General features: G+C 36.0%; 6 protein-coding genes across 10 annotated transcripts; 4 read left to right on the forward strand and 2 right to left on the reverse strand.

The window, feature by feature from the left end:
• Positions 1-1,051: 1,051 nt before the first annotated feature.
• On the reverse strand, positions 1,052-4,486 carry LOC116300931 (cardiolipin synthase (CMP-forming)). The gene is made up of 7 exons (XM_031709905.2): positions 4,106-4,486; positions 3,677-3,814; positions 2,981-3,110; positions 2,516-2,601; positions 2,338-2,406; positions 1,847-1,938; positions 1,052-1,766 (listed from the first exon to the last, which is right to left on the reverse strand). Exons 1-7 carry the CDS (start codon positions 4,484-4,486, stop codon positions 1,685-1,687), a joined length of 978 nt encoding a protein of 325 aa, XP_031565765.2. The 3' UTR covers positions 1,052-1,684.
• Positions 4,487-7,514, forward strand: LOC116300930 (complex I intermediate-associated protein 30, mitochondrial). The gene is made up of 3 exons (XM_031709903.2): positions 4,487-4,860; positions 6,040-6,216; positions 7,011-7,514. Exons 1-3 carry the CDS (start codon positions 4,555-4,557, stop codon positions 7,209-7,211), a joined length of 684 nt encoding a protein of 227 aa, XP_031565763.1. The 5' UTR covers positions 4,487-4,554; the 3' UTR covers positions 7,212-7,514.
• Positions 7,515-9,478, forward strand: LOC148905035 (uncharacterized). The gene has a single exon (XM_089040946.1). It carries the CDS (start codon positions 7,515-7,517, stop codon positions 8,622-8,624), a length of 1,110 nt encoding a protein of 369 aa, XP_088897072.1. The 3' UTR covers positions 8,625-9,478.
• A 299-nt stretch (positions 9,479-9,777) lies between these two features.
• Positions 9,778-14,250, forward strand: LOC116300928 (adenosine receptor A2b). 5 transcript variants are annotated; one of them, XM_031709900.2, is made up of 3 exons: positions 9,778-9,838; positions 10,107-10,880; positions 12,970-14,250. In XM_031709900.2, the coding sequence occupies exons 2-3, from the start codon at positions 10,649-10,651 to the stop codon at positions 13,983-13,985; spliced, it is 1,248 nt and encodes a 415-aa protein (XP_031565760.2). In that variant the 5' UTR covers positions 9,778-9,838; positions 10,107-10,648; the 3' UTR covers positions 13,986-14,250. The 5 variants fall into 5 exon arrangements, with proteins under 5 accessions (XP_031565760.2, XP_031565761.2, XP_031565758.2 ...); XM_031709901.2 differs by lacking the exon at positions 9,778-9,838 and adding an exon at positions 9,856-9,953; XM_031709898.2 differs by lacking the exon at positions 9,778-9,838 and having other exon boundaries at positions 9,863-10,235; positions 10,502-10,880.
• An 897-nt stretch (positions 14,251-15,147) lies between these two features.
• On the forward strand, positions 15,148-19,787 carry LOC116300937 (small ribosomal subunit protein uS10m). Its single transcript, XM_031709912.2, has 7 exons — positions 15,148-15,237; positions 15,327-15,415; positions 15,559-15,628; positions 16,365-16,501; positions 17,217-17,325; positions 17,990-18,079; positions 18,256-19,787. Exons 1-7 carry the CDS (start codon positions 15,202-15,204, stop codon positions 18,358-18,360), a joined length of 636 nt encoding a protein of 211 aa, XP_031565772.1. The 5' UTR covers positions 15,148-15,201; the 3' UTR covers positions 18,361-19,787.
• A 156-nt stretch (positions 19,788-19,943) lies between these two features.
• Positions 19,944-22,303, reverse strand: LOC116300932 (cyclic AMP-dependent transcription factor ATF-3). The gene is made up of 4 exons (XM_031709907.2): positions 22,086-22,303; positions 21,474-21,653; positions 21,158-21,265; positions 19,944-20,683 (listed from the first exon to the last, which is right to left on the reverse strand). The coding sequence occupies exons 1-4, from the start codon at positions 22,185-22,187 to the stop codon at positions 20,531-20,533; spliced, it is 543 nt and encodes a 180-aa protein (XP_031565767.1). The 5' UTR covers positions 22,188-22,303; the 3' UTR covers positions 19,944-20,530.
• Between the last annotated feature and the right edge of the window lie 618 nt (positions 22,304-22,921).

A 22,921-nucleotide genomic window follows, 5' to 3' on the forward strand; every position in this document is an offset into this window, starting at 1 on the left:
GGCTTACTAATCGTTTGACAAGCATTAATGTGTCTTATAGGCAACAAATCCTTTCTTTTTACTAGCAACATATTTGCAGCAATTTGTTTGTTATTTGCAGCAACTCCTTTCTCATTTGCAGCAACTCTTCTATCTTGTTGCGTGTCCCTTATCGGTCACCGTACATTCTCAATTATCCATCAAGCAAGTGTTTCATGTTCTTGTGCCTTGCTCATTGTTTATCATCAATGTGTTCAAGATGTTACTAACTGTAGTCAGTGGAGTCATTCTAGCCTAGTAGTGTTTACGAATAGGAATGGCTCCGGCAAACAGGCTTGGGTCAAGATACTTCCCATCCCTATAATAAGGGGGGTGGTGCTATATATAGAGTTACTCTCATAGGAAGTCATTTTAATGTCACAAAAATGCGTTGATGGGATTTCTGTTTCTTTTACAGATCATCAATATTACGAATTGGGACAGCGGACTGACGTACGAGATGCAACGAATATCAGTCACACCAAACTGTACTAGTGAAGGTATGTCAGTTGAATTGAATTGTTTTACGAGGGCAGAGCGCACAATGCCGGATCGGATAGCTAGAGTCCTAACGTTGGCCCAATTTTAAGGTACATCCTTTTTCCTACGCGCACATACAATAGCACCGCATGTTCTTTTAATATGCATTGTTAATGCCAGATCTTTGCCGCCAAAACTCCAATTGTGGTACCCAATCCCTTGGGGAGGGGAGGGTGTTAGTAATGGCGTACCGTTAGCCATGGCTCACGGTGCCTTGCGGGTTGATACTTTTGATGATCGTAAAACCATTACTCTTTTCGGATAACGACAAAACAAATGACACCATTAATATCTATTTTTCTTGCTCTTTTTGAATTTAGTAGTTTTAGCCTTAGAATCCAAAATTATGGAAACTCAGGATCTGGATTTACTCCTTGGATTGGACTTTTCCCAAGTGGAGTGTGGGATCGAGATATAAAAAATACTTTAGAATTTCAACTTAAAATCAATAGACATTTATGAAAAATACGTTTTTTAATGAGAAGGAAATGGTACGCAGAGAGAATCTGTTTATCTATTCCACTTATTTTGCCATTTCTTTTCATCTTTATCAAACAAGAAATCAAACAAGATGAGTCCATTTTGACTTGTTTTTTCCCACTGGTTTTCATTATGTGGGACTTTATTTCTATCTCAAATAAACAAATATTAAAGATTTCCCTTCTGATTTCATTTTCAATTCTATTTCAATTGGCCTCCCTGTGCTTAAAACAATGGGGGCTTAAGATGATTTACTTCTTCAACTTAGTCGAGGTTAAAGCTTAGAATGTACATTCTCTAATATTTTACATTTTCCATAATATTTACAAGTCAATTGTGATAAGAAGCCAATTGACCTATAACATTATGACGTCACAGCTTGTTTACATGGGCAAGAATGATAGGAATTTAGGCAAAATTTTCTTTCGTTCTGGGCATTTATCTGTTATCACCTTTCCCAATCTAATTAACTATTTTTTATTGTGATTTAATTCGTTTTGCTGCTATTTTGCCCCCTCTGGCGACCATGATCCTTAGCGTTAAAACAATAGCTTGTTTTGATGTGATGTCATAGTGTTATAGGGCAATTATTGTTGTTAACTGTAGGTCAAAATGACCAGTTACAAACAGAGTAATTATAATTCCTTTATTTGAGGTATCTAACTGAAGTACTTGTTGAGAAAAGGTAGCTAACTGATGATAAAACAGTGGATATTCCAACAATATACCTGTAAAAAGAATATTGAAAGGAGATTCAGCAATTTACTCATAAGGCAAGAGATTGAAGGTCATGTAAAATTGAGCTTACCACATTGCCTGTAGATAGGGATGATCCACATATCCTACTATTGGTGCTAGAAGAGTAGACCCTACAAGGCCAAGCTGAAGGACTGTGTTGGTCTGCAAAACAAATTACAAGGCAATTCCTTTTTTCCCATCCTAATTCCCACTCAATCACTTTTTTAAATATAAAAAATATACATATATATATATATATTGATTCTAAAGATACAGTGAACACTGAGGGGGGAAAGAGGGGGAAAGAGGGGGGAAAGAGGGGAGAAAGAGGGGGGAAAGAGGGGGGAAAGGGCATGGATGAGGGGAGTGGTGCTCTGTAGTCCTTAGAAGAACAGATGAATAAACCTCTTGTAGCACTGCAGAATGTAGTTCAATTTGGAGGTAAATAACCATAGGTTTCCAATTCTTAGGAGATCGAAAGTCTTTCGTTTTGTCCACCAAATTGAGCCTGCTTCGGCGTCACATGCAAGTGGTCTATATAAGCAATTGATGACAGTGTACCTTTCCTAGGATGTTAGGTTGTAGTTCTACTGTTGCTAGGTTAACATCGAAGTATCTTGAAATAGTTTTCTAGGAAATGAAAAATTTGAATAAATGAGAAGTAAACTCATACTTCCCTGCTGCTATTTAGCGGCAGATCAATATTTAATATTGATTATAAATAAAAATGTTTACTTACAGGAGATGGCAGTGATTTGTATCTAAAATAAAAGGCAGCGGCAATCAGAAGGACATCTCTACTGAGAATTAACACTGTCAAGGGAACTAAAATCACGCGGAATTAGTAAGGACATATTTGATGGCTAAAACAAGGTAACTTATGAATCTGGGAAATATACTCAAACGATAATCGGTTTCAAAAGAAGGCAGATAATGGTGGGTTATCACCAGTTACTTCATCTCTCCCTGCCGGCTATTTCACAATCCAATGGAAAATTACCATTAATCTAGTGCTGCTACTACTGTAGCGCCTTAATATGCAGCCCGTAAAGTCCTCCACTGATCTTGTAAAGCACCATTGAGTTCCTGGAAATGGCACTACATAAATTCATCCCTTTATCTTTTTAACAGAGACAGCCCTATTTTGTTAAGAGTACTTCTTCTACTTCAAAAATTAGTGAATCCTCTGATAATAGTAACTTACTGGGTAAAAGGTCAGCAGCTGTTAATGAGATTGTCAAAACATTCATTAGGATTTTGTCTGCAACAGGATCTAGTATGGTACCAAAGATGGATTTTTGATTTTTGAAGTTTCTAGCAATATAGCCATCAAGCTTAAAGGAAATTTAACAATAGAAACATTAAAAAAAAATTGTTACAGTCAATGGTCCATAAAGTTTCAATATTATTATGATGAACATTAAGGAAATATATATTATTAAATTACTGGGACCATTGATCAATTATTTATAGCATATAACACATGTATTCAACAGATTTAGAAATGGACTACTTCGACTATGCCGCAGCCATCTTGCCAGAGAGCAAAACAAAACAACCATGACAGAAAATTTTTAGATTTTTGTGTTTTTCTTTCTCTTTGTCATATTTTCTTGGTGAGCTGATAATATCATTTGACGTTATTACTTTAACAAAGCTTTGTTTGCACCATGGACACTCCATAATGCCTTACGATCCAAGATGGCCACCGTATCATCCAAATAGTCCATTGCTGCACGAGCCTAAAGATGCAAGTCTATGGTTTGGGGCCTAAGTTCTCATTCACAGTAATTTAGCACAATATATCTGTGGGTCAAGAAAATGTTCTTCACTCATAATAGATATCAAAATAAATGTAACTTATCTATTTTTTATGTTTACAAAAAACAATTTTTCGAACCATGTCTGTGATTCCTGCCACAACAAAAAGAGCAGCAGCAACAGTAAACTCTTCTGAAATAATAAAGTAACCAAGGAATGGAGCAGCCACTATCCTGAACGATGAGAGCACATTTGGAATGGTGAGAATACTTTCTCTCTGAAAAAAAAGGGATCAAGTGATGATTGTTGACGGCTTCAGTTGAGGATACAGGGTTTCAGCCAGGATTTTGCCTTGAAGGGGAGGGGGGGAGGGGGGTCAAAACCATTCTAGTCAATTTCATAGAGTTTGTATCGTTCAAGTTCTACATCCTTCACTTTAGCATTAATATTTGTGAACATTTAGACACTAAAATGAGGCTAACGCTGAGTTAATGAACCTGTAATCAAGTAACGCAGCAGTATTATACGAATTCGTGCAGTCCTGTCACGTGCGCACTGGACGTCTTACCATTTCTTTCACTTTTTCTAATTTTTCTTTCAATTTTCTCTTCCCATTAGATATAGTGTCTTTTCCATTCAAGTATAAAGCAGATGTTGTTATGCATCTAGAACTAAAGATCTGACAATTCTTATGTAATTGAAGTTGATATATTTTCTCTAACAGACGATGTCCACTCTTCCTCGTACTCCAAGTTCTACAAGATGAAACCACACGGAAACCAGGCAAAACACCACCTCTATAACACTCCTTATCCTTTGAAAATACGCCAGCACATGACCCCAAACTAGCAGAAAACACAGAGATATTTCTGGCTTGCCTTAGTCGTATAGTTAGTCGCATATTTTTAGTTAATCTGAGTTTATACATTTGAGTTCTTGCAGCCGCCATATTGGACGCGTCGACTTGGAGAACTAGAACTAGTCTCGATCCAGTCTCTTTTTAATTTCACGTCCAAGATGGCGGGCAAACTGATCAAAGAAATCTTTTCCAAACCCATCTTAAAAAGAGCAGTAAAAACAGTCTTCCCCGACCCTATGGATAAATACCGCTTAGAGCTAATGCTATGGGATTTCAAAAAGCCAGAAACTACAGAAGAATGGGTAACAATTACTGATAAGCAGTTTGGTGGGCTGTCAAAAGCTGAGTTTGTTGCCAGCAAGTCGGGTAAAGCTCTTTTTCGAGGGAATCTTTCGACGAAGGTTCCTGAAGGAAGTGAAGCTAAACATAGTGGAATTTGCGCCATACGTTCTCAGCCTCGCGTGGTAAGTATTATTAGTGAGGTTTATTCGTGCAGTAAACTTTTATTCACAGTACAATGATATGCAAGGAGGGGATCCCTAGGGTGGGGGGAGGGGGGGGGGGGGTGGAGACAGGCATTATCAAGGTAGCTTTATACTTCCAAGGAAGTGGTCCAGAAATTATATAAAATTATAGTCTTTGGAAAACACATTATCCATCGGGAACAAATTAAATGAGGTAAAAGAGGGAAAATGGATGGTAAAAAGGAGCTAAAAATCATCGAATGAGAGAAGGGTACAAGTAATTATTAGTGCCTTGTTAATTAAAATTATATTTCTAGTTGTCATCTAAATCAAGCTCAACCCAGTCTAGACTAGCTACATTTTGAAATGCTTGGAATTGGCTCCTATCATATCAAATTCCATCCAAACAGACTGAGTTAGTGTAAATAGGAGCACTGGTGACGCACAGTTGGAAAAGTGCACAGCCTTAAGAGCTAGAGGTTCTTAGTTTGATCCACAGGATATTCATATCTGTCTTGAATTTTAAAGAGCACTGCATAGTCTGAGCTGAAATGCTAATTAATTTGAGACCCTGGAATGGGAAAATTGAGCAACCACTCTGGCTGATGTCTCAAAGTAAAAATACATTACCAAATCGCTCGAAAAACATGGGTCAAAATCGAATGGATTAGAATATCGAATAACATGGGTCAAAATCAAATGTATCAAGATATTGATTAAAACGGGTCAAAATCGAATGGAATAAAATATCGAATAAAGCGGGTCAAAATCGAGTAGATCAAAATATCGAATAAAATGGGTCAAAATCAAATGGATTGAAATATTGAATAAAACGGGTCAAAATCGAATGGATTAAAATATCGAATAAAACGGGTCAAAATCGAATGGATCAAAATATCGAATAACACGGGTCAAAATTGAATAGATGTGCAACCACTGTGTTAAACCTTGGCATAGTTAGCTGAACATACTCCTTGAAAATTCATTTTTGGTTCCTTATACACATCTCCTTGAATAGTCGTTGAATTTTAAGTCGTTACCTTGGCACGAACCCTGATTACGTTAATTAAACCTTTTTTGATTGACTGAGGCATAAAGAAAAAACATCTTTGTCTATTATAGTCATGTTATTTTGAAAATGGAAATAAACAGCAGAATCTTTGTTTTTCATGTTTTTAGGACTGGAAGGGGTCTGTGGTTCCTTTTGATACATCAGAATTTGATGGGATCCAGATGAAGTTCAAAGGAGATGGAAGAACATATGCCTTGAATATCCAACCTGATAGTGTTAGGTCAGATGATCTGCACCAGTCATTTTTATATACAAGGGGAGGACCATACTGGGAAACAGCTAGAGTAAGTAATAATGTAAGATCTACAATCTTCTGCAAAAATAATGTGCCACTTTCCCCCCTTTCCCCCTAGCAATGTTGGTCAAGGAAGTTCTCTACACTGTGAAGCAGTTGGCTGGTAAAATGCATGCAAGACAACATTGCTACGGGGGGAGAGGGGGGATGGTACTCCAGAATACTAGGTGGCACATTTTATTTTGCAGAAGATTGTAGTTTGGGGGCGGGGGTTCTCATTTAGGGGTATTAATGATTGTCAAAAAAAATTAACCCCTAAAGAATAAGAGTCTGAGACATGCTAAAAACCAAAGCTTTTTTCTTTTCCACTCCTGAAAGAGAGACAGACATGATTTTCAACCAATAAAAGATACAATGATCATCCCACTCTTTTTATATGACAGTACTCCCCCCTTGCTTCAACACCTTCCCCCTCACCCAATGACAATGATGCTGTTCAAAGAAATATGAAATTGTGGAAACCCTATTATTGAGAGAAGGCAGTCTTTTATTCTATGATAGAAAGCCATCATTTTTAAGAGGGAGATGGGGTCCAGTGAAAATAAGGCAGGTGTGGGGAGGGGGGGGGGGGGGGGGACTTTTTGCAATTTGTATGTATGCAAAAAGGGGTAGTCATGTAAAATTTTGTCTAGAATCCAGCAATGACCAGAATTGACATATTTTGGAGTTTTATTAGACATAGCTGAAATGGAGGAGGTATAAAGTTATTAACCAATCACAGGAGTCGCCTTCATCACTACACTGATACTAAACAACATTAAGATGCGCATTTTATTTCTGCAGATCCCATTCAGCAAGTTTATCTTAACAAACTCAGGGTATCTTCAAGATCACCAAATGGATTTTCCTAAGATGAGAACATTTGGAATCACACTTGCTGACCACAATAATGGCCCCTTCTCCCTAGAGATTGAGTACATCAAAATGGTGCTGCTTATATATCAGCCCAAACATTTCCAGTATCAACACGATAATACAGACTAGCAAGGCAGGTTATACAGATTATGAATTCATTTGTAAATATTGTGTATAAAGATGGTGTATTTGAAATTTTCTTCCGTGGGTTACCTGTGGTTTCATGTCACTGAATGGGCTTCCTGTGTAGGAATGTTTCGCGCGCATACTTCCGCGCCAAATTTGATTGTTACTTCTGTTTCACGTGAATTCGTGCGGCAAGTTAACATGTTTGAATGCGAAGCTTTCCCGGGGGATCTATTTTATAAGCAAAAAAGACTGATTTCAAATTCAGTATTCTAATGTTCTGTTAGACGGAGTTGGTCGACAAGAATGGCGTTAGCTCAAAATACAAACTCTCTTGCTGACGATAAGGTACAACAAGCTATCAAGGAACAACTCAATAGTATAATAAATCAGCTCAAAAATACCGGGCTTGTAGTCCACGTGTTACAGAATAAAGTAGTTATCGCAAAAGAACCGGAAGACGAGGTTTTCACTGTAGTCGATGGAGAAGACGCTCGTAAGTTCGTGAACAACCCAAGATACGCTGACAAGATAATATGCGTGGATGACCAGAAATTCTACTGTCACTCCAGCTATCTAGTCTTGAGGAGTGAGTATTTTAGGGCGTTGTTCCAAGGAGATTTTAAAGAGACTCAGATGGATGTCGTATCGATTGAGCTACCAACCCCAGGAAACTTCGAACCAATTCTCCAGTTTCTCTATACAGGAATTGCTGACGAAAAGGACGCCATTTTCCAAGAACAAGAAATTTTTCGCGTCATCAGTAACAGTGATTTTCTTGGCATCAAGGAACTAACAGCCAAAGCAGTCTCCGTTTTTGCGCACAAATGGCGAGTTCTTTCGAAGTCCACGATGTTCAGACGAAGCGTTATCGATTACACTTTTCTGGACTCCGTACTCGACTACGGTACGAAAAACGCTCTATTCAAGAATGGCGAGAAGTTAAAATTATTAGTTCTATGGGACGAAGAAGGTGACCAGTCTTTTACGGAGACAAATCGATTGATTGTAGAACACAAGTGTCTTGAAGAAGCAACGATATCGGACCTGGAATGGGGAATGAAAATAAATCCCGACCTTTTCTCCAAAATCGATTCCCTACTTTTGAAAGGGGTATTTAACCGAGCTCTAAGTGACGCGCAACGCGTTCGAGAAGAGAATAGGCAAAACGAGGAAAAAATCCAACGCCTGACTCAATGCGTTCGGTTCCTCCGAAGCCAGCTCGATGAGGTTTCGTGTAACCGATGTCGTGCGAGGCTGCCTCGAGCAGCTCTGAAAACCCGGACCTGTGTAATGATGCAGCATTCAGGAAGCTACTTGGTCAACCAAGGATGGACTTGCTGTGGAGAGCTGTTAAAAAGAAGTAGAGGCTGTAAGCCTGTTTCACTGTCACGACATCGCACTCATAGCCAATAATTTTTAAATTACACAATCCTAGTTTTTGAAAAAAAAAAAATTATTTTGTATATTTTTTTGGAAGCCATTATAGTGAAGTGAATCTTTTATATATTTTATATAGATTTTTCCCTTTTTTTATCTCAAGATATGTTTTTTCTTTCCTTTTTCTTTTTTCTTCTTACTTTTCATTTCGATTTTGCACACTTCCATTTGTTTTTCTAAACCTTACTCTGCTAGAGTGCTAACAGCCCCTCTTTTCCAGATGCAGGGAGAGGGAAAGTCTGGAAAAGAGGGTCTGTTAACAGCCTATTATTCTGCACATATTTGCTGCGAATGCTTTCACATTTTTCTGTAATACGAACAAAAAAGCATATATAGAAGCTAGGCTTAACAGAGTTTACAGGTAAAAAGAAGAAATCCTAATAATAATAATAATAATAATAATAACAACTTTATTTAATGAGGGTGGCACTAGATAGCGTACTACACTAATAAATTGTGGCCCTCAAAATGATGTACTTTTATTCCCGTTTGGGCTTCAGTCATTCTTGTAAAATATTTTTAAGGATACTAACCATTTTAAGATTTAAAATTTTCCAATTAAATTTCTTTTTTTAATCAAGAAAAAATGTTTAACTCGTTCATTAATTTACAATGATGCTGTCCAGTTTTGCTTGTACATAACACCTTGTTTTTCACTCCACAAATCTCCGGCGCCGTTTGATTATTTTTCTATAATATTACAGCTCGAAACTAATTTTTCAAACGCATTTTCAAAATTAATGTGTGAATATGATGAGAACAAATTCTTCTGTATTTTAAATGAACTCTTGGAAATGTAATTACTGTTTGTTTGTAAATAAAGGCTTTCTTATTTTAGTAATGAGGTGTTTATTACTTGAAAATGTTGTTAAACTTGACGTTTGGATGTTCTGAGGGCGAGATATAAATAAGAAATTTTGAATTAGAAGAAAAGGAGGAGGTTTGTAAAACTACTTCGTAAGATATGTTAGAAAGTACGTCAAATTTCACCGATGGTAAATAGATTATTCGAAAAGCGAATCAACTGGGGAAAGATATGGAAATGAATGGAAAATAAATGTCATTGTTGTTCAAACAAAAGTCAGGAAGTGCGTCACCTTTAGCGGGTGCCACTATCAGCGGGCACGTTTTATTGAATCAAGTTGTGGCGCGCTCCCAAAATCTCTCGGGTTTTATTGACATCAAAACAGGTAATGGATATAAGGTCTTTTGCTAATAATTGTTTTTAGATGTAGATTTTAAAAGCGATCCTTCTTATCCTTCCTTCAATAAAGTCAAAGTCATGAGGAAATCTTGACATCAGAGGTATGGTTCTTATTGCCGCGGGCCAGTGTCCTACAACGACACGGAACATATGTACGAAAGAGAAAGCTAATCATTTGGGAACCATTTCCATGCACAATAAGTAATAGCAACACCAATTTTTCAGTTCCTTTGTTTTTGATTCATGCTTTAAAGTTCCTACTGTGAGGCAAATTACATCCCAACAAGCAAAACTTCGTAATTACCGACCTTAGATCAGAGAAGACAAATTATAGGCCGACTTCATAACGATGACATTACTCATGCTGAGTTCCTTATAGGAAGGTTAGTGACCTTTGTAATGTTTTGTACTGGCGATTAGCCCACCAATAGAGCTTCTATCAATATTTACATGACAATATTGAGGATAGCGTCTGGTATGGCTTTGTTTCTTGAATGTTGCACTCGCAGAAGCGAACAACGCTCGAGTATATAAGTCCAGGATTTGTCTACTCACTTCTGTTCCATCAACGGCTTAATTGAAATTCAATTGTTATACAATTTTTTAATGTTTTAGTACGTTGTGTGACAATTAAACATTAATTTGTTAGATGCATTTGCATATAGGACGGCGTGAAAGGATCTCTGGATGACTACTAAACACAGCTGTTGTTACGAGTTTCAAGGATCTCGACGTTCACTCGTCCTCTGAGCTTCAGTAGAAGGGAACAACTCTTCATTCTCAAGGAGTGTTTGTCATGGATTTGCGCTCAAACTTCAACGATTCTAGCACAAATGAGACGTCGATACCACAGCCGTTCAATCATCCCATGTGGACTGCAGTGCAAGCTGGTCTGTGGAGCTGTCTGACTGTCCTATCCGTCACGGGGAATGTGATAACTCTCATGTGTATCTGTAGGGGCGCCAAACGACTTCAATCATCTATGTACGCTTTCTATGCTAGTCTGGCAACGTCTGACTGTCTTGTAGGTAAGTTATATAAGTTTAAAGAAGTTTCTTCGTATTCCCTAAATAAACGCAAGCCGATTTCCCCAAAGATTTCTACATTTTCCAAGGCTTTTTTCTACAGTATTTTTACCAGATTTATGAGACTTCCATAAACTGAAGCAAAATGCCTTTTCCATCGACTTTTTGAAAATTATATTTATTAAAGTCCGTATTTAATTCTTAACGCTTCAAAAAATCTCAGCTGTCTGTTCGATGAATGCAAATTTTCTGCCCATATTCGATGAATTATTAATGCCAGATTTATATCCTGTATGATATTACCTTGGATCAAGCCCCAAACCCAAAGAAAAAATGTCGAAATCAAAGTTTGTTACACACTGTAATATATATTCCATAACGTCAAGTCTCTTTTCCTTTTCGTATTGTTTGGATATTCAAGGTTTATTACACACTGTAATATATATTCCATAACGTCAAGTCTCTTTTTCTTTGTTTCAAGTCTCTTTTTCTATTGTTTAGATATTCAAGGTTTATTACACACTGTAATATATTATTCCATAACGTCAAGTCTCTTTTCCTTTTCGTATTGTTTAGATATTAGGGAATTTTGAATTCATTTCGGCGAGCTTGGGGCAGCTAGTTTTCAAGCAGTGTTATACTAGGAAGTGTAGGAAGGATGTTCAATGCTCGAATATAAACATCTTACTTATTTGGGGGATTTTGGTTTCCCCAAAGCGTATCAGTGACATCAACACGAGACTTATGCCCCATTCACACCAAGGCTTAAACAGGTTTAAAAGTGGTTTAACTAAACAGGTTTGAAAAACTATCTATGAACACGAGACTTATACCCCATTCACACCAAGGCTTAAACAGGTTTTAAAGTGGTTTAACTAAACAGGTTTGAAAAACTATCTATGAACACGAGACTTATACCCCATTCACACCAAGGCTTAAACAGGTTTTAAAGTGGTTTAACTAAACAGGTTTGAAAGACTATCTATGAACACGAGACTTATACCCCATTCACACCAAGGCTTAAACAGGTTTTAAAGTGGTTTAACTAAACAGGTTTGAAAAACTATCTATGAACACGAGACTTGTACCCCATTCACACCAAGGCTTAAACAGGTTTTAAAGTGGTTTAACTAAACAGGTTTGAAAAACTATCTATGAACACGAGACTTATACCCCATTCACACCAAGGCTTAAACAGGTTTTAAAGTGGTTTGATTAAACAGGTTTGAAAAACTATCTATGAACACTGCACAATATTTGGTGAAATAATGCATGTAAGCTATTCTTTGTCTTGCTCTGATAATATTTCAGAAAGTTTGATTATATTTTAGGTTTCTAGTTTCTTATTTTTTTCCTAATGAAAACACAGTTTAACTAAACACGTTTAGGTGTGAATGGGGTATTAGCCTAGTAGCCAGGCGATTACAACACGCGTTACCGGTTGAATTCTTGGCATTATGACAAGATAAAGTCTACTTGACCATGATTGATCTTGTTTTGACTCGGTGTGTAGAATTCAAAACACTGCATTTTGAACCAGCAACAAATCGCCATTTGAATGAGGTTTTATTTCCCCTGCAGATAAGAACATTTCTTTTATATTACCCAGTCCGCCAATATACTGAATACTGTATGTGATTTCGTGCGTGCTGTAAGTCAGTACCGTCGGTTTCCCACTCATAACAGGGCAGAAAAAACGGGTTCTACTTTCGACGTTTATGCGTTAATAAGCTTTATATTTCATAAACAGGCTCTTCAGGGGCTTATTAACGATGTATACCAAAATTTGGGGAAATTTAAGGGATGTGTATTTGAGATATAACGCACTGAACGTTGAAAGAAATGATATCTAATCAGCACAAAAACTAACATTTTCGCTAATACCTCGAAGTAGAATTGCTCGAGGTTAGCAGAATTTTGTGAAAAGTTTAAAGCACAAGAGACACGAATGAAACACTAAACGTTTTTTTAGCATGAATGAGAGAGAAAGAAAAAAAATTGCGAAAGTAGCAGCCTTTTCTGCTCTGTCCCCATTCATACAAGTGGGGGAAAACATTCTAACTGATAATATTGGTCTTTATTTATGTTGTAGGAATGTTTTGTACGCCTTTGCTTATGGTTTCAACCATGCATCAAGACTGGATACTAGGAGATGAAATATGTCACGCATATTCTGCCTTCTTGTCAGTGTCTCTCAACGCCTCTATCGCAACCCTCTGTCTCATCAGCTTAGACAGACTTAATGCTGTCAAACATCCTTTTGATTACCGTAGCTACGACACTTATACACAACGCTTCACAAAACTCTTGTTGTCAATCGCATGGTTATATTCTATATTCTGGGGCGTGGCACCTTTGGTTGGTTGGGGAGAAATCGTGCGAGATTCAGTGACTTTCACATGTAAGCCAAATTGGGGAGCTGAGGACATCTTAAACAAATCGTATTCATTCTTCCTGGCTTTGTTTGCTTTTGCTCTACCAGTTATCACTATGGTTGTAGTGTACTGTTTGATCTATCACTATTCACGGAAATGCGCACAGTGGATGAAGGTATACGAAGGACACCAAGACAAAACGAGGGAGAACATTAGATTGTTAAGAGAACGTGCCGTGTTTAAGACAGTCTTAGTGATACTAGGAGTATTTGCATCATGCTGGGCCGTGTATACCTTGACTACCTTCTGTAAATTATTCATTTCTCGCACTCCGCCGAACTGGTTCATTCAACTTGGACTTATTCTCGCTCTCACTGGAAGCTGCACGAATCCACTCATCTACGCCGTACGTGATAAAAAGCTTGTCAGGGAGTTTTTCTCCTTGCCTTTCGTTCGCCCATGTCTTTGTATGAAAGAGGAAACGAACTCAGGGTCACGTGACCAACTGGCGTACACTTCGAACATGTATAGGCTAACAGTATTGAACAGTAAAGAAACTCTGGACAGAAGTCCGGCTGCAAGTAAAGAAACGCTGTATAAAATTCCTGAAATAATCATTCCGCTTCAAGACAAACAAACCAGTGTACCTGTACGTATTACACATATTGAAGTGAAAATTAGGACTGACCTCACGAAGGACATGCTCGACAATATGTCAGAAACTGATCTTTGACGTCATAAACGGATCTTAATTATGACGTCACGATCATAGAACCGCTGTATAAACTTCCCGAAATAATTATTACGATTCAGGACGACATTATATATGTTAGAAATTGAACTATGACGTCATGGACGTCCCGATCATATGACGGATGTCCGACCTTATCATATTTGTTATGACAGGTGCAACCATTAATTTCACCTCATTCCAATCATTGTGTAGTCAAGAATAGCTAGATTATGAAAAAAATAAAAGTGTGACTTTTTTCCGAAAACGTCAATGTAAGTGTTGAGAATGTTGTACGCATTGAATAGAGGGTGTCAAATGGGGTTGGTAGCAAAAAAAATAAAAAAACGTAATGATAAAAGTGTAAATTTTACACAGTGAAAAGATGAAAAAACTTACTGACGTTTCGGACGCTAGTCCTTCGTCGGAGTAAGAGAGAAAGAGGTGGTAGAAAGGAGTGTTTATAACAATTAACAATCAATGATATATATCTATTTTGGTTAATACTATGGCCAGGGCTCGTAAAATTATTATTACATTTAACTGACATTCGGCCGAAAAATTAGTAGCAAACTGACAATTGGAGGTACCCCCATTGGCACCCTCTGAATATGGTCCATTGAATGAAGTAGCATGATATGCATACGAGGAAAAGTATTCCAACGTTAATTATCCGGCAACAGGAAAAGGACTCTTTATTTATTCTTATCTTGTTACTCACTTATAGTTATAAAAACACCTCCCTCTACAGCATCCTGATAACATGAGTCATTGTGTTATCAGGATGCTGTAGAGGGAGGCGTTGGTCTCCGGTATGATCAAGCAATAAGTAAAAATGAAGGTGTTTTTCCATGTGCGGAAACAGCCAGGTATAGCAATGATCCCGGCTAGTTTTCAAACGCGCAGGAAAGAGGAAACACGTTTGAACTTTAGAGTTCTGGAACTCTGTTTGCTTTAATGTGACATGATTCAAGAAAACCCTCTTTTCATTCCACTGAGAGACCTAAAACAAATACTGAAAGTTCAATAAATCAATCATCACTCTACGCCAGAAAAAGTAAGGTATATTTTGGTTATTTGGGTGTTTGTATCAGAGTCATGTTGATCGAACCAAGCATGCATGGGCTCCCTGTGTGATAATCACATTTCGTTGGATTGGTCACCCTGTGCTCAAGTACATATATTTTCAAGATGGCGGACGCATTTTAGGAAAGTCAGCATGTCGTTTCGAAGAATTCGTCCCCTATTTCCTCAGGTATGTGAAATCCTCTTTTAATGTCAAGGAATATTTGTTATTTCTCCATTAAGTAATGTTATACTTTATATATTTTTTATTCTTTGTAGGCAAATTCAGCCTTAATTTGTGCAAGACAAGCGTGCAACACCGGTAAAAGAAGCTTGCCTGGTTTGCAAAATACTTTAATTTTTCCTAGGTAAATAAGTTCTGTATTTATAAATTAACGATGATCTTACCTTGTTGTATTAGTTATTGGTTCCTCTACCGTTCTGTATGTATGGGGTTCGAGATTGAGGTAAAGATATATATTATTGTAATAGAAAATTATTCTTTTTGTAGGAACAATAGTTTATTCGTATCATCAAGATTACTTCAAAGCAATGGGTTTGCTACATTAGCAAGTACAGAGGTATGAGACACACTTAGTTTTGGAGAAATTTTAAAATGACGGCAGTTTCAAAATCTTAGCAGACAGTTAAATTTTTCATGCATATACCACAGGTAGCCCAAGCCATACAGTACAAAATAAAATTCAAAAATTCATTAGAATAAAGTCTTACCTTGCGTCTTATGTTTTCTTTTGATTTCGAGCCATTTGCAACAATATTGAGTGAGTATTGTAGTGGAGTATCCTATGTACATAAAATAAAGAAAGGTACAACACTAAAGCTTGCTTGAACCCTCAAAATGTGCCTCTAATTTGCTTCTAGTTCAGTCAAAATTGCTCATCATGCTGAAATTCCTTCACAGAACCTTAGTCTGATACCCAACACATCCACACCATTGACTCTCCCTTCAGCTATTCAATGCTATTCATTTTTAAAACAACTTTTTACCATAGCTATCTTCAATTCTCCGTTCTCGCAAACAGCAGCCATGCAACAGATTTTGACCATTGTTACAAAAGCCTTCCCATACTCTCCCCCTCAGCTCAACACACTCCACTGCTATATCGTTTAGTATGAAACACAATTTGCTCTGAATTATCTAACATTCAAAAGGGTTTTCTCTGATTCACAACTCCCGTGTTTCATAGACAATTGTTATTGGTCAGTGAAAAAATAGCGGTTGTGTGTGTTGACCTGAGGAGGAGAGGTCTAAATATTACTAATTCTGATTTTTTCTTCTATTCCTTTTTCCCCCAGAAAAACTTGATGAAAAGGGACTTACTGTATCCCAATATTCTTATAACTATCAAGGGATATGACCCTGCCATACTGGATAGTTTTTGCCAGTTTATACAATCTGGAAGTCATATATTTGGCCTTGAGGTCATAAAAAAGTAAGTATCTAAGTACTAAGTACAACTATGGCTCTATTCCTTCATGTTTACTTTTACATTCATCATTTACAACACCCAACTTGCTTGTTGATTTTTATGGTGGGAGGAAAACCAGAGAGCCCATGTCAAGGGAGAGAACAATACACTAAACAAACTCAGCTAACATGTGGCTCAACCAGGAATCGAACCTGCAACCCCAGGTATGAACTACACACAAAAGAGACAACACCGTGGCAGAGCATGCGCTCCCCAAAATCTGTTTGTCATAAAATTTTGATATTGTGGTAAAAACAGATACCTAACCCATTATAACATATATATTTCCCACACTTTCACAGATCCATTATTCAACCCATCACTTTATCTCTTATTCATTCTTCATCCATTTGTCCAGTCACCATTCATCGTTTTCGAACAAGCCAATACAACACTGCCATAATAACAGAGTTCCTCAATTTGGCATTACATGTTACATAGAATACATGCTTTATTTACAACTCCCAATGTGGGCTTTTCAATTACAATTAATAACCCCTTAAATTTAAATCTAGTTTAGTTACATGATAAGAATATATTGTACAAACTACATCATTTATTTAATTTCAACATAACATTACATTATATTTAATCCTACACTATATTTAAATATAACATGAATAAAAAATAGATTAAAAAATACCCAAACACAATTTTTTGTTTTTAATCTGTACTTTAGGTTTAATTTACCCACAGAGAAGCTCCACCAAACTCTAGCTAACCTTCCTGATAGTTATAAAAAACATAAAGTCAAGTATGAGTTGAAAAAACATGGCCGCATGATACAGGTAAAGAAGTAAATTAATCTTTTTATTATTTTCTTCTTTTTTCACCCACAACATGGCATTTACAATTATATAACCCACTTTCAGAAGTCCTATCAGTGGTGGTTTAAATTCACTTTGTTGTACTATAGGGCTTTTAAGTTGTGACATATTTGCGGGTTCAATCACAAAAGATCACTAAAATCTTGTCATAACTTATTCCCAGGATTTATTCTCTACCATCAACAATGATTTAGATATATACACTTATTTCAATAAAGTTAGTCGCCTGAAAAGCTATAAAGCTGAGGCCGACAAGGATTATGGGTAGTTACATTTTACATGTTTCAACCGCTTTAATAACTGTTGATGGACTTGCACATCTTTTACCGGTTACAGTCTCACCTCTTCTGAGCATCCTTAAGCTGCAAATTGTATCAAAAGCTTTACTTGTTTGCAGATATGAAAAGTTTCCCATGATCCTCAGTGATCTCAGCTTCGTAGGTTTTTTGGTGACTAACTTTATTGAAATAAGTGTATACAAGCAGAAAATCCTGCTATGAAGAAAAAACACAGACAAAATGTCTGTGTAATCATTAATTTTTGGACCTGGAAGTCGTTTTTTGTTCGAATTACTATATATGGGGTCTATAAATATATATATTTTTTCTTTATTTGGCGTTAATAGATCAAAGAAATTCCAGTAGAAAAAGCTGATATTTGGCTTCAATTTGTTCAATCTAACCTTCCTGAAGGAGTAAATATGCACATCGAGCTGGTATGTATTCATTCTTTCTAGACTACCTAGGATAGAAAACGATTTTATGCAAATATGCTATGACTTTTCTAAAACCTTTGAGTGATATCACATTTCAAGCAGAGTTTTTCACATTTTGTTTGTCATGTAATGACAAAAGAGAGCTCAGAATAATATTGTTTTTTAAATGTTTTTAGAAAAAGTGGCAAGATTTTGTGTCACCACCAGACCCAAGGATTGAAGAGCAAAGAAAGCTTGACATTTTGAGAAAAAAAGGAAAATTAAATGAAAAGTCAAGTTAATGTTAATATTTTTCTTGTTGCTGTATTTTATGATTTTTTTATAAAACCATCATGCGATATGCAGCTATATGTGAAATGCTCGGTTGATGCAAACGAGTCAATTAAATCATCATAAAATGCTGTTGAATGCAGTTGATCAATCATTAGGAAATGGTAAATCTGAGGATTATGGATGGAAATATATATAAGATTTTTTTGTTTGCATCTCAATTATGTTTCACTATCAATATGTTTAGTTTTCACGAGGCCCAGTGTTGGGGGAATTGCCCTATTTCACTATGAAGTCACATCAAAACAATCTATTGTTTAAACGCAAAGGATCTTGGTCGTAGGAGGGGGTCAAATCAACGCAAATTCACCGAAAATTGTTCTAAAACCCGTATCAATCCACAAAGAGAAGTAGAATAGCCAGCAAACTCTCAGAATATTTTTTATTACATATTAACACATATATCTGAAAACCAGGCCATTTTAGATTAAACTGTTTTGCTAGGAGCAAATTTTGTTGAACTTTCTATTGGATTTGGCGATTCTATCCCCCACATAAACAAACAGTGGCGTCATAGTGAAATAGGGCAATTAAATTCCCACAAGTGACATGGCCTTGAAACGGCAACACAAGGGTGATGAACGATAGATTGCTTTTAATAGTGAATTACCAACAGCAATGAATTTTCTGACCAGGGACACAAGAACATTTCTGAGAAAATTTATTGCAACATAGGCAGTCGTGAAATTGGAATGAAGGACATTGGGTAATCCCACTAATAGGTCCTCAAGTGTCTCATATTTCCCATGTAATTTTATATGCACATGGATGCATCTTTAAGTTTAATTTATTCAAAAGTTAAAACAGTTACAACTTTTCATTACAAGTCCTTTACAATGATCTAGTTTTGAAAAAGATATATGATAAAATATTCTTATCAATGTTCTTTTTTTAGAACATGCCTTATAAGGTTAATGAATTCTTACCTCGCCTGACAAGTTTTGAGTCTATAATAACCAGTCATGCAAGTTTTAAGTGACCCAAAATACACACTCATGTTCTTAGGGGTAAACAACAACATTTATTACATCATTTTTCTATTTTTAGCTCATTACAAACTTGCTTTTAATGTTCAACAATTTTTGCCAAGCTAGGATATACCTATATTTTTTAAGAATACTGATAAATAATAAACGGCTATTTTTAGCTCATTACAAATTTGTTTTTAACTTTTGTGGCCATTTTTGCCAAGTTAGTACATATTGATTCTTTTGAGTGCTTATTATTTTTAACTATCAAAACAAGTATTTTTTAAGCAACTATTTTTAAGGGCATTACTCTGTTGTAATATGTTACCACACCCAGAATGACTTAGCAAAAATTTTTACCATGCATTCCATCATCCATAAAAGCTAATAAACTGTGGTTGTATATTTTTCATGGGTTATGACAAGTTTTTGGCAGGGTTTGATTCATGTCATGTTCTTGGCACCAACATTTTTCCCTAGTGGTTTGATATTTCAAAGTTCTATTGAATCAATCATTGTGTTTCACTTCAACCCATTTTAAAATTTTATACACAAAGAGTCTTGCATTTTAGATTATTTTTCTTTATTTTCTCAGGTCAACTGATTTTTTAAAAGTTTGATAAAGTAACTCATGGTGTACATGTAACTTTAACAAATCGGTAAATAACAAATAGTAATGATAATAAATTAATATGTGAACTTTGTCCAGCAAAGCTTTTTGTAACTTGATAAATAATGTGTTCAAATAACTCTAAATTTTGGCATCTTACGAAACTTGTGCTTTTCTACCATGTTTGGTAATACCACAAAAAATTTTAAAAAATGCTAAGAAAATTCCTTTTATAAAACTGAAAAAAATATGTTCAAAGGCAAATGACATTTCTTAACTTTTAACATCTTGTGAAAGAAAGTTTGAAAGTGCCATCTTATTCACCCTAACTTCTAATAACCATGTGATTAAGTTAGACTTGATGTAAATCAAGGATTTAAAAAGTAAGCTTAAAATATGTACTAATATACTATATTACACTATATACCATTTCATTAGTTATTGGAATCATTTTATGATTACATCTAGACTTTATAGTAAACATACTTTTCTTCAATTAAATTTGTCTAAAAAATATATCCCTAAATTGCTAATTGTATATTACTATGAAGTTTTCTTGTCCTCTTCATCACTTGAATTTACAACAATAAGACAGTCATGAGACCTCAACATCTCCTCCAGTTCTCTCTTTTGTTCTTTTAAGGCTGCAATTTCCGTTTCTAGGGTGTGGTTTGCAGAATTAAGACCATCTGTTTCCTGAATTGAGAAATAATACAAAAATGTTAATATAAATTTATAGGTGTTTAACTGTTGGGTGTTACCTTCTCGAAATAAAACCTTCACTTCACAATTTTAGAATATAACTACTTTTCAACTTTTTTTACTTTTTTACCAGTTTAAGTTCAATTTCCGAGATCCCACCCTATCTCTCAAACAATGGTTTCAACTCCACACCCCTGTAAAACATTATAGCCGGAAAAGGACGGCCGTCGAAGGCATAAACTCCATTTCCGTATCCGGTAACTTGCTGATGAAATCGAAGCTCAAAAAATTAAAATTTTACCCGCCAAAATCAATAAGAATTGCATTCGATTTCGATATTTTTCATTTTGTCTATTAACTAAAGGTTTCGTTCGAATTTTAAACATGTCAGCTATATCGTTCTTCGGTATTCATACTTTAATAATCGTTCTCTCGATTATTTGTTTACATTTTCTCGAACTTACGTACCTCTTCTAGCGCTTGCATGTGCTCTTTTCTCCTCTGCCGACATTTGAAAGCAGCTAGCTTGTTTCGTTCTCTTCTTAGTCGCCGTTTCTCTAATTCTGCAGCGGAAAGCTGAAAAGATAGCGATAATTTGAATATTCGTATAGATCTACATTATATTGATAAGTCTCTAGTACATTGGAAATATATCCATATTTGGTCAGTTACTGGACTTCGTGACCAGCACGACTGTCATCCAGATAAAACACATTTATATTTTATTGTAAATACCGAAAGCAAAATAGAAAAATAGACTGTGTTTACTAAAAGCATCATTTACCTGATTTGAGTTTGATCTTTGAGATTCTAGGCTAGGCATTTCATCAAGACCTTGAGCAACTCGTCGACATCTGATGGCTCTTTGTAGTTCAAGCTTTACTTCGTCTGCTGCACCTTTTGATAGTGGTGGGGTTTGTGGATTTGAAAATTCGGAAAAATTTCCAGCATCCTCACTAGAAATCTGCAATACGAATATGAAAGGATTATTACATCTTCATATTATAATATCAGAAATGTGAATAATTTTATTTTTTAATATTCGGCCATATTGTCTAGAGCTATACGCCACTATCCCTGAAAATTTTATTTTTAATGTTTATTTTTCAAACTTGAAAATTCTCGCTTTTTAAGAGCACAAATTTTAGTTCAAGATAGAGGAAATGGAGAAGTTTTTTAAAGGGAGAAAATTGTGAAATAATCCAAAAACTTCAACAAAGGACTTGTATCAAACAAAGAACTCTACACGTGCAGCTCATATAAAGATGTGAGTTTTCAACAAAAAAATTTTTCTTCTCATTTGCAGATCAGTAAAAGCACAGAGACTGCAAAAAATAATATACCCAAAAACCTAAAACGTTGTTTCTGAATTTTTACATTTTTTTTTAGAACTTACATTTGATTCCATATCGGAGTCATCCATTGGCACAGGCATTGCTCTGTTTTGGAGTACAAGGTAGTTTCCCTCCGAGTTCATCGAATAATATAATCCATTCATACTTTGACCAGGTCTTTTATACAGGTGGGCGTCTCTAGCAAACAATGGATCTATGTACTGATATCCGATTCGTTTTCCAGTACCGAGTATGGTGAATCACTGCTATTCTGGGAAAGTCCCGAAGACCGCTTCGCTATATAGCGTTCGATATTTCTTCGGGTTAATTTATTCTGATATCATTATTTGGATTTGGATTTTTTTAAACCAATCAGATGCTTTGTTTTTGTTATGTGTTAACAGACGTTGCCATGCGTCTGACGCTTTCTAGAATCGACGTGAACGTTCGTGGTCTATCGTTTCAGAGGTTTACGCAACTACAAAGCGAATGTATTGCACAATATTAATCCAGATCTGGTTCAGAAATGGAAGCGAAAGCTAAATTAACCTTTCAACATGAGAAGAAAAGTGTTATTCTGGGATTAAAGTTTAAAATGCATGACTTTTTTGGTTGCATTCCGTACGGACCAGTCCAGAAAGATCTGTTTATATGTGTTATGACGTTGCTATAATATTCGAAACCGCGATATTTTTGGTGAAATTAAATATATTAAACTTTCATTTTGATTGCTCGTTAAAAGCAAAACATATCTTAGTCTATATTTTTAAGGATTTTTCTGGCTTTTGTGGTATTTTTAATGTCATTTGGCGTCTTTTCTTGCTGCAAATGATCGAAGCTTCTAGTAAAATTCACGATTTGAAGTAATTACTGCGTCATTCTTGACGCAACAATTTAA

Source organism: Actinia tenebrosa, unplaced genomic scaffold (genome assembly GCF_029948245.1).
Source record: "Actinia tenebrosa isolate PJP-AT-01 unplaced genomic scaffold, QUT_ActTen_1.0 PGA_scaffold8__29_contigs__length_14323225, whole genome shotgun sequence".
NCBI lineage: Eukaryota > Metazoa > Cnidaria > Anthozoa > Actiniaria > Actiniidae > Actinia > Actinia tenebrosa.